This window comes from Coenobita brevimanus, chromosome 26, assembly GCF_032717465.1.
Source record: "Coenobita brevimanus isolate Jiangsu-jjx chromosome 26, ASM3271746v2, whole genome shotgun sequence".
NCBI classification, from domain to species: domain Eukaryota; kingdom Metazoa; phylum Arthropoda; class Malacostraca; order Decapoda; family Coenobitidae; genus Coenobita; species Coenobita brevimanus.
This window is the reverse complement of record NC_136979.1, coordinates 12,641,052-12,653,158: the sequence shown is the minus strand read 5'-3', so window position 1 is coordinate 12,653,158 and position 12,107 is coordinate 12,641,052. Positions and strand designations below refer to the sequence as shown.

General features: G+C 40.6%; 1 protein-coding gene across 1 annotated transcript in view; it reads right to left on the bottom strand.

Annotated features, from left to right (window-relative positions):
* Positions 1-12,107, bottom strand: part of CadN (neural cadherin) — a 481,090-nt gene that overhangs the window by 432,723 nt on the left and 36,260 nt on the right. Inside the window, exons 6-12 of the mRNA XM_080267947.1 lie at positions 11,387-11,497; positions 10,547-10,712; positions 9,898-10,406; positions 8,015-8,248; positions 7,481-7,672; positions 3,925-4,115; positions 1,455-1,644 (exon numbers count right to left, since the gene is read on the bottom strand). Coding sequence (XP_080124073.1) covers positions 1,455-1,644; positions 3,925-4,115; positions 7,481-7,672; positions 8,015-8,248; positions 9,898-10,406; positions 10,547-10,712; positions 11,387-11,497 — 1,593 coding nt within the window. The remainder of the gene's footprint in view (positions 1-1,454; positions 1,645-3,924; positions 4,116-7,480; positions 7,673-8,014; positions 8,249-9,897; positions 10,407-10,546; positions 10,713-11,386; positions 11,498-12,107) is intronic.

The window sequence follows — 12,107 nt, the reverse complement described above, 5'->3', positions numbered from 1 at the left end:
GTACTTGTTTGACACAATAATGTAAAAAGCTGTTTGCAAAGCAGCCCAAACATCCTGTAATGAACTACAGTACTGTAGCTTTCAAGACACTTCAAAGGCAACTATTTTATAATGAATACCTTGCAAGTTCTCAACAACAAGGGTAATGTGAATTTTACTGATATATTTAACACTACTTGAAAAAGCAATCACACAATCTTCAGCAAACAATACAATTTGAAGTTTGGAAACTCCCTGTACTGTTGTTTGCAGATGATACTGTGTTGTTGAGTGAAGAAGAAGGGGAGCTGCAAGGCTTGGTGGATGAGTTTGGGAGTGTGTGTAAGAAACAGAATCTAAAGGTGAATGTAGGGAAGAGTAAAGTGATGCTCTTTGAGAGAGGTGAAGTCAGTGAATGTACAGCGAGGTTGGATGGTGAGGAATTGGAAAATGTGAGTACGTTTAAGTACTTGGGTAGTGTGATGAGTAAGGATGGAGGTTTGGAGGGTGAAGTGCTTGAAAGGGTACAGCAGGGAAGAAAGGTTGCTGGTTCTTTGACAGCAGTGATAAGAAACAGGGAAGTGAGCATGGAAGTGAAAAAGTTACTACATGACAGTATTGTGATACCAACTCTAACGTATGGAAGTGAAGCTTGGACATTGTTGGAAGGACACAAGTCAAGAGTGAGAGCAGTGGAAATGAGTTATTTAAGAGGAGCCTGTGGAGTCACATGGAGAGACAGGCTGACGAATGAGGATATAAAGAAGCGTTGTGGTGTGGATGTGGATGTGACAGGAAGCGTTATGAGAAACACACTGAGATGGTTTGGCCAAGTGGAGAGGATGGAGGGTGAAAGACTGACGAAGAGAGTGTATGTGAGTGAGGTGGAGGGGGGAAGAGGGAGGGGGAGGCCGAGGATGAGATGGAGGGATGGAGTGGAGAGGTATATGAGAGAGGGGGGGGGTGTGAGTTGGGAGCAGGGCAGTGAAATGGCGGGGGACAGGGCGACTTGGAGGCGATTTGTTTGTGGCCACCCCAAACGGGATTGAGGCGTCTGGCAATAGACAGATAGATAGACAATATTACACAAATTGCTGTACTGTAATAGGCTACAGACACTCCCCACTTCAAAGGTACCTGCATTCACAACACATCCAGAAAAAATACTACTTTGACTATATTACTAGGAGAAACAAATGTTATGGCTTGAGGTGTAAAGTTTATAAATCCCCCCCCCCCCAAATTACTACTAAATTACTGAATTCACTACAACTATTCACTGATACAAGAGCTACTTTGTAACTAGGAACTTGTGTTAATTTACCAGTTACTCAATAATGAAATCACACAGCATGGAACATTAAACAAGGAGTATCTGTACTGCATTACAAGGCTACACACAAATGATATATTCTATATCTGTACTGCATTACAAGGCTACACACAAATGATATATTCTATATCTAATTACATACCTCTACTCTCACAGTTAAGTTGTATTCCTTTATACTTTCATAGTCTAAAGGATGGTTGACTTTGATGTCGGCCCAAGTGTCTCCATTGTCTGGGCGTTGCTGGAGGTAGAAGGTGTCGTGCTTGTTGGTCTGAGCTGTGGAGCCTCGGATGATGCGATAGAACACTACCGGGTTATCCTTTATACCGGAGCTGTGGTGGTGACAAGCACCGGCACAGGTTAGATGTTAGCGGGGGAAATGGAGTCATGGGGGAAATGTTGACACTCATCACAGAAAATGTTAGTACAGTAAAATATATTTCTAAAACCTATATACTGTGTATGTTTCACAAATTGTTTTATCAAAATCCACGATACGCATGAAAAACTGTACAAGAAAAAACTACCCCGATACTAAGCACTCACAAGACTAAGGGATATACAGTAATTCCTATTCTATACCATACCTAGACTAAACCATTCCTAGTAACTAATGTAAAATATAACATTGTTCTGCTATACCTGAATCCTCTTGAAGCCAAACTAAATACTGTATCTAACATTCTTACAGTCTATTGAATACTAATACTGAAAGCAATTGTGGGAGGCTAATATATTAGGACAGCAATATATGACACACTAAATTTATCCGCTGCACTGACTACTCTGCTCTATGACTGAGTTAGCAACTATTATGCATCGGAGGTCAAAGTGCACTTCTTTTCCAGTTGTTCTACAGTGTGCATCTACTAAAGCCTAGAGTGTGTGTCTGTTATTCAGATTGTGCCAAAGATCTTCTGCCACAATTGTGCTGTACAACTGGCCACTTCACTATTCTTATCACCCAAGAACCATTCAGCCATTAAGGAAATGTGCTGGTCATTCAGAAGTTGGGTAATTTATATACATGATTAACCCAACAGCAGTGAATGGGCTTAGGAAATAAGAATGAGAATGTGACTTTAGTGAACCTAATACTGTACTTGACAGGAGTGAGGCCAGATCAGGTGGGTGCATCTTCTATTCCAGTTAAACGCATTTTGCCGATACTGTTGCTATTTAAGACCAAAAAATTGTTTTACTAAATAGCTCCTGTGAATGGTATGGGCCGCCCAGCTTCTCTTCAGCCTATGGGAACACTGCAGACCAAATCCTCAGCAAACTGAAATTGCTAGAGCTACTTGAACAATATCCGATGACATTAAAAAAGGATAACCAAAATTAACAGAATTAACAATCAAAAGGATCCTCTGATAACAAGCAGAATATAACCATCATCAAACAGCAAATAAAATTCTGTGTGGTGACAACTGACAGCGAGACAATGTCCTTAGCTTCCCTCTTCCTTGTCATCACACAATTAAGCACTCAATCAATTCAGCAGCAAAACATGAAAACCAGCTTTTTGTTTTTTAAGATCCTCAAGCCCTACACCTAAAGCTCTATCAAATACTATATTTCACTACATAACACACATCAAACAAAAGATGATCCATTAATACAATGAAATAATTTGGCAAAACAAAAGGACATAAATTCACACATTACAAGGTTATTAATTTTAAAACTAAATCAATGCCAATTCAGTAGATTATTTAAGCTAAAAATCAAGGCTAACACTGGATGCAGGATTAGCTCATACCATTCACATTGCACACTAACTAATAAGTAAAAATTCATGCTTCTTCTTATCCCGTCCTCAGGGAGAGCAAAATCATTATCAACATTCATGGACTGAGTTGACTGAATAACTTTCTTTTTTTTTTTTTTTTTTTTACTTCAGGCAAACTGGCCAAAGATGCAGGTTAATAAATGAACTGCCTCAGTGTAACTAAACATTAAAAAAAATACATAAATAAATTATAAAAGGCCATAAAAAACTGCATGTTAGAGGTGTCTACACATTAGAAAAAAAATGTCAGTGCTGGCTAAACCTAAAGCTTGGCTACAGCAATCACAGTGATAAAACCTGAAATCATTAGAAAAAATTCTAGCAACATCTGTAAAACCATAAAAAATTAGTGGATGAAATACACAGGGAAGTCATAGCAAAAGAGTTAAGTGTGAAAATGTACTTAGAGAAGCATGCAAGCCTAGTGTCGATAAAAGTACATGCAGCTGATACATGCTGTGAGAGTCATGCATGTTTGCTGAGGCAGGGCTTGGGAGCAACGGGTCAGCGTGCCAAATGCTCCAAATCTCCAAACAGCCCAGATATCTGAAGCAGCACACCACACTCATTGTTCTGGAGAGACCTCATGTGGACACCTTCTGGGCACTCACCAGCCAACCTAACAGTGAGCTGCATTTGTTGTGATCATTAAAAAAAAAAAAAAAAAAAAAATATTGGAAAGTATTTCACCATCCAAGTACTGTACGAAAATTTGAAGTGGGAAGGTGTCTGCATAAGTGAGTGTGAGGTGCCTGCAGGAGCAGACCATCGCGTGCGGGGCAGACAGGCCCAAAGGGTCTGGTTGGGCAGCACAACAGACCTGGCCTTCACTGAGATAACTCCTGCCCCTACTGGCAAGTTTTCCTTGATGTAAATAGGGCCATAGATGGACTGGGTCCATACAGGAGGGTTGTTGGCGCGATCCACTACATCAATCTGAACGTCCACCGTGCGAGACAGTGGAGGGAACCCACGGTCCTGAGCTACGGCGGTCAGCCTGTACGATTCTCGCTGTGCACAGTTGTGGAGAGAGCGAACATTAGGGTTAGTATTGTTAGTGTCTTTGTAGACTCTCTAGGCTACCTTAGGGAGACTTTTAATGGCATAAACAAAAATCTTTTAGGGAAAAAGAAAAATCTGCCACAGGTTATACTGTGCTGAAAACTATGAAAAAAAAAAAAAAGAAGAGTACACTAGAAGCAGCAGAGAGGGTGCTGCAGGGGGTGCGGGTGTTAGTACAGGTTGGTTACCCCGGCCCATCCCAGCATACCCCCTGGCAGCACAGCAACACTAGCTAGTAACTAGTGGGAGCCTGGTAGTGACTACACGGCAGTGGTGGATGGCTTGGCGGGTGAGGCCCAGGAGAGGAGTTAGTGACCTGCTTGCGGCCCGCCCAGCAGCATCCACCACCCACTACCAACCTGGCCTTGATGGAGTAGACGGTCTGACCCACACTAATATTCTCTGGGATCTTCTTGGGTTCATAGACCTGTTGGTCCCACACTGGTGGGCGGTTGGCTCGGTCCACAATACTGAGTAGGACCAGAACCTCCGAGGTGAGAGGAGGTTGTCCCAGGTCGGTCGCCGTGACAACCACCTCGTAATCCCCACGCTAATCACACACACAACATTCACCACATCCGCCACATGGGGGAAAACGAGTCACAAGGTCAAAATCAGGATGGGCAAAAAATATGTACAAAACCTAGGGGACAACACAGTAAAAAAACATCAGTTCTTGAACATTAAATTACATGAAAAACTCAAGATTTAAAAATAGGGTTCAAAACATGAGTACATGGGGATTTACATTAAGCACAAATGGGAATATGACATATGGCTGACAAACAGCAGGGTTTTGGGGGGAGGGTCACTCAAATGCCACATCAAAGACATACTGACGATGTTCTAAGTACAGAATGGTATCTAGCTTAAGTAACTGATTATTATAAGTAAGGCTATGGGTTCATACAAAGCCTTAAAAAGCACTGCTGACACTTCATTAACTGGTCATAATTAATGGGTAAGGAACCTTATTTACTCCAGTGAGAAGTTAGATGTATCACTGTGAGGCACAAGGTTGCTGGAGCTTGTTAATAACAGAATGGATTACTGTAACTTACAAGCACGAAGATACATTATTACTACTTCGGGTATGAAACATCTTTGTTCTTGATACTTACTGGCACACATTTACTTACAACTGGCAGACACGACTTGGATTAAAAAGTGACAGAAATAAGACAACAATTAGAAAATAACATACTCATGATAATTACATGAATAATTCAATATAGTAAAAAACTAAAATTGTGAGCTTTAACTAATTTCTTGACTATATTAATCAAAATAAAGCAATGTCATCTTTTAACTCCAACTAGCTCCAAGATACAATATCCTGATAAGCAGTGCACTGTTTTGCAGCTTTTTTGTCACGCTTCTCATGCAGCTTCTGTAAAAGCCATACATGGTGTGCAAATTTAAAATTGCAATGACAGAAATTTGTGAACACACATATAGGAATATCATTTATGACCAGTATGACTTCATATAATCTGTTTTCATCTACACTGAAAACATTTCACTTGCCTACAGTAATCCAGTATTTTAAAAAGTTACTGAAGTGTTGGGGTTGATGAAGCATGCATTAGTGTCTTTCATAACACTGAAATAGTCAAAACTGATAACGTACAACACAGGTTTTATAAAATACTTAGTGTCACGTTAAGTTCCTGCAACATGAAAGCTGATATATGAGGCATCAGTCTGAAGCTCCAAGAAAGAGATACAATGTCAATTACAAAATGCTGTAGCACTTCACTCTGTTTAATAATATAGCTACTAAGCTTACAAGTCAATACTCTGCTTTTGGTAAAATGAGTATTAGTGTGAATTAGTTTTTAAGACTAAGATGGAAATTTTGAAATATAACTTTGAAAAGCTCAGTTTGCAAAGTTCAACACAATAATTCAATTAAGAATGCCTTTGATCAACGTTAAGAGCAGAAGGCTGACATGCAGTATTAACAAAGACAGTGATATTAATGCCTGAATACCCTAACAGTGATTCTCTATGTTATGACATATCAGGGAACTTAACTCTCTCATTTAAGCTTCATAAGAGTTTAAACTACAGGTATCATATTAACCCTTTAACCACGGGTGTCATTCCAGAATGACATTGCAAAAACTGGACCAAACCGCGGGTGTCATTCTCGAATGTTTGTGAATATTTTGAATACCCCGCATTTTTTCCGTGCACCAATTGCTTCAAGGGAGAGTAGCTATTAAGTTCTTTCACTCCAGCCGACCCCCACCTCCCTCCTCCCCCCCCTGGGGCCCCACCTCTCACCCCCTGGGCCCCCCAACCCCACCCCGGAACAAACACGCATCAGTATCTGTCCAGCTGTGTGAGAACACTGCTGATGTGGCAGTGAAGTACAGGCAATTACAGTGCCTTTTACCTGCCTCAGTGAACACAGAGTGGGTGTTTATCGTATGTGTAGTGTTCATATATGTTTATAGTATTATTATCAGAATGAGGTTGGCATTTGGTAATGGTGTGTGAGCGGAAAATAGTGATTACAACACCGCTGATATGGCAGTGAAGTGCGGGCAATTACAGTGCCTTTTACCTGCCTCAGTGAACACAGAGTGGGTGTTTATCGTATGTGCAGTGTTCATATATGTTTATAGTATTATTATCAGAATGAGGCTGGCATTTGGTAATGGTGTATGAGCGAAGGTAAAGGTGCGTGAGCAAAAAATAGTGATTTTAGATCGCTCACTTCTAATGGCACTGCCCATCCAGTGATAGTCAACGAAATCATGAAACCTACATCATTGCAAAGCCGAAGGTTAGTACTTTCTAATGGTACCTTATTTTTCGCTCTAGATTTATTCTGTGCAGAGTTATAAAGGTTTAAAGTTTGTTTACATTTTGGTCGAAACCCCCGCGGGAGAGGCCAGTCGGGGCAAAACAATGCCGCGGTTAAAGGGTTAAATACAGTCCATATTCCCTTTCCTGCACAATTTTTAGATGATGGCAATATCCAATCTCTCTCTCACACACACACACACACACACACACAGTGTTCAAAAGGGGAGAAAAAATCAAACACAATACCAAACTGAGGCACCCTCAATATATACAAATTATCACACACACACACACACACACACACACACACACACACACACACACACACACACACACGCACCTACTCTACCCATCACAGAGTTCCAAATACTGTATGTCCAAAGAAAAACACTTGAACACTTCCATACCTATGTCCCCTCCCCTCCCCCCTCCCCCCCCACACACACCTGGCGGGCAGCAGCAATCAGAGAAGCAGCAAGATCACAACAAGTACTTACGTCAAGAGGCTTTTTGAGGATGATCCACCCTGACTCTGGCTGAACCTCAAAATACTCAAGGTCGCCTGGATTGGAAGCAGCAGTCAAATTATATACGATGGCTCCATTGTTGTCTGCATCTTCATCTGAGGCTGACACTCGCAGAATGTTGGTACCCACATTGGTGTCCTGCTTTACATTTTCTATGTATTTCTGCAACAGCATCATTTCATTAATGCCAGAATTCATGCAAGCAAGTGCATGTGTGTGCATGTGCAACCACACACACACACAAACACACACACACACAATGCATGCAAGTGTGCACATACACGTGCACACACGCAATACAGCGAGCTTAACAGGTTAACCTTCTAAATATGAGCACTACTAAAGTACATGTGATGCATTAACAGACAGAGCTTACTTCCATCTTAAACAAAGACAGATGGTTAAAATATTAAACTATATAAACAAAAATTTCATCTCTACCAAATACAAAGCCATATCTCCATCCACAATATATTAAAACTGAACGAACAACTAAAAACTTGCCTGTCGATCAAATAGTGGAGGATTATCATTGATGTCAGTTATCTCAACAGTGAAGGAACAAACTCCCTCCAGTGATGGGTCACCATTGTCTGTGGCTTTAACTGTGACTGACACAAACTTGCCATCCTCGCCCTCACGGTCAAACACTTTGTTAGTGGTCACATCACCAGTCTCTGGGTCAACTGTGAACTTGGTGCCCTTTTGGTTTGGTTGCTGCACAATGCTGTATCGTACCTGCCAAACACACACAACACAGATGAAAGAATTTAGTAGGAATGAATGATTACAATATGCAAGAAGAAAAAATAAAGAGGTGGTTCAGATACTGTACTGGAAATCAAACTAATTTCAATTTTTATTATTGTAATATGATTTAAGTGTACAGTGCAATTCCCAAAAACAGAAATGCTCTGGACTGGGAGGCTTCTGGAAACTTAGATTTTTTGGAAAACTGGAATTCAATACTATTACCATAAGTTAATTGTACTGACATCCTACTCCTTGGCATTCCCTTCAGTAATCACTGTATCAATGCTATAATTTATTATCCCACAACCATGGTTTGGATAATTTGAAAAAATAAAAAAAATAAAAAATGACAACTTTTTGTCCATGGGAATGAATCACAGAACATAAATTGATGAAATTAACATCATTCAAGTGATCATGAAGGGGAACTGTAAGGCTTGGTAAATGAGTCTGGGACAGTATGCAAGAAACGGAATCTAAAGATGAATGAAGGGAAGAATAAAGTTATGGTCTTCGAGAGAAATGACATCACTGAATGTACAGTGAGGTTGGATGATGAGGAAATGGAAAATGTGAGTGCGTTTAAGTACTTGGGTAGTGTGATGAGCAAGGATGGAGGTTTGGAGGATGCACTGCTTGAAAGGGAACAACAAGGAAGAAAGGTTTCTGGTTCTTTGAATGCATTATAAGAATCATGGAAGTGAGCATGGAAGTAAAAAAAAGCTGCTGCATGATACAGCAGTATTGTGATGCCCACTCTAATAAATGGATGTGAAGCTTGGACCTTGTTGAAAGGACACAAGCCAAGAGTGAGAGCAGTGGAAATGAGTTATCTGAAATGAGTTATTTGAAAGGAGCGTGTGGAGTTACATGGAGAGACAGACTAGCAAATGAGGAAGGAGCATTGTGGTGTTGATGTGGATGTGGTAGAGAGCGTTAGGAGAAATATGATGAGGTGGTTTGGCCTTGTGGAGATGATGGAGAGTGAGAAACTAGCGAGGAGAATATGTGAGGTGGAGGGGGGAGAGGGAGGGGGAGGCCAAGAACCAGATGGGGGGGTGGAGGGGGGAGAAGGGGATGTGAGCTGCGAGGAGGGCAGTAAAATGGCAGTTATTAAGTTGACATGGCCAGGCCTGTGGTCATCCTTTGCAGGATTGACATGTCTGGCAATAGCTAGATAGATAGAAGTGAATCCATTTGGAGCTTGCCTGGATGAGTACTGATTACAAGAGAGAGAGAGAGAGGGGGGGGGGGAGCAACAAATATATCTTTTAAACATTTATCACAGTAAACTGCCTCTTGGTGCCAGTGGGGGACACCTTCATGTGGTTGCACCAGTATGACCAGGTAACCCAGTTCCACTGCCTGGTTTCACAAATGTCCCACAACTACTGTACTTCCATATCCCCACTGGGTTCACATTCAAATGAGCCTGGGGTTGCAACTACTACTGCTAAACTGGCTGTGTTATTTAAATATATTTATATACATACAAGACACAGCAATAATAATGATCTTAAATAGACAAAAAAATTCTCTTAAGGCAACAAGAAGCTGTCTATTTGCTGTATAAACTATTGTAACACTGAACAACTACAGGTACAATATTCCCTGAATCCTAGAGATTCACATACCTGACCATTGACACCTTTATCCTCATCTGTGGCATGGACAGTGATCACAGGAGAACCATTGGATGCAGACTCCTCCACTGTGGCATGGTACGTGGCACAGTCCTTGAAGACAGGCTTGTTATCATTAACATCAGTAATGAATACAACAACAACAGCTGTGGAGGTGTGGCGGGATTTGACACCCTCGCGACAGCAGTTCCCATCATCTACTGCAGTCACATTAAGCTCATACTTGTCCCGGTCAAGAGAAATGGGTCCATTATGAAGTCGGATCACACCAGTCATCTTCTCTATCACAAATTGGCCCGAGTTTTGATTTCCACCCACAAATCCAAATTCAACATTGTCACCATCCTTATCAGAGGCCACAACTGTAGTGACAAGTGTGTTTGGCCCAGCATTTTCATCAACATTGGGTGTGTACACTTGCTGGGAGAAATTGGGCTCTTCATCATTCTTATTTTTGGTGTATATACGTATTGTAGCTGTGCCCTCTTTGGCTGGCTCACCTGGAAGGATCCATTTAATATTGAAAATAAATTTAAAATTCTACACAATACTATAATTCACTATTTATAACATTACAGTAAAAGACTCTATCATTCATATTTTCTTAAATTGTAACAAACACTTAAATGGTGTTTCATACCTCTGTCTGTAGCTGTGACCATAAACTCATAATAAGCATTGTTGTCATCAGCATCTAGTGTTTTTCTGTTGTAAATTATCCCTTTGTTGTCCACACGAAAGTGATCATCAGAGACTGAGTAGGTAATTTCTGCATTGGTCCCTGAGTCATTGTCCCGAGCCTTTACCTGCATTAGACAAGGGATGAAATTATGTCCACAAAATATACATGGCTATCCTATTATTCAGGTTATGTTCTCAGTATAAGACATCAGAATAACATCACAAAAAAAGGACAAAAAGAAACCTGTTCCTGTATATGCCATCCTTACCAATTTCTGTACAATGAAAAACAGTATACACAGCTACAGTGACAATAGTACACTTCTATCTAGACTACAAAAAAGTGAACTGGAGATTACTCATAATACAAAAATGTGGTTATCATCCAAAACAGCCACACAAAGCAATGTTACTGAAGTAACTTAAAGGTTTTAATTATGGGCATTAAGGCTACTGGTTTAAATTCTGATTAAGACAACACAAGAATACAATGTAACTAGGCACCTCACACTATGCACAACAATGTACCAATCTCCTGCACTCATTCAATTGAGACAACACAGCATCTCAACTGTGTTGACCTTGTGTTGGCTGGTTAACTCCGAGCTGCATATCTGTTCAGTTAGAACAATCATGAGCTTCTCTAAGAACTGACTAATCCTGCTGAAACATAATTTCAGTACTTTCTGAAGGTGTAGCAGGTTATAACATCCTTCTAGTTAAGGATGAGTCTCAATGCAACCTAAAGCCTGTAAAGAAATAAATATGAGCAAGACAGCAACTGTCTAGCCTTCCTTACCCTGAGAATAGAAGAGCCAATGGGTATGTCCTCGTCTACATTGTGGGCCTGGTAGTCTGGCAGATCAAACTTGGGTGGGTTATCATTCACATCTGTCACCTTTATGGTCAACTGCAAGACAAAAATGTTACCCCTTATTAACCATGCTCTGAATAATACTATAGACAAATGATACATCTGGTTGCTGAGATGGTTAATTCAGCACATAACACCTATATGCCAGTACATAATTGACTACATTCTAGTTTACAGTCTATAAATGAATTCTGCGACAAACAGTTTAGCAATTCACAAGCTTGAAAGCATATCAGGGATTAAGGAAATCTGAATGTGTGGAGAAAATGGAAGATGAAAACTAAAAACGATTATTAAGTACAGTACAAACGTGAATCATAGAATGCCAACAGGTAGCCTGAAGATGATTTGGGATGAGGTTCAACAAAATGAGCTTAGGGTTATGGGAATGAACAATGCTGTCAGAGATCAAGTAGAATGGACAACTACCGGTACCATTAGATGAAAAAGGTTTGCCAAGACAAAGCCTTTCAAAACTAAACTATTTTCTTTAGTTTCGTTTCATTTCGTTTATAAAGGCTTCAACATGCTTGCATGCATTGGCCTTGGTCACCTAATGGTGGCTCTCCATGCTGCTTGATCTCTGGCAGCCTCTCTATTCAGTCCCTTATCCCTGAGGTCTCACTCTATGACCTCATCCCTATCC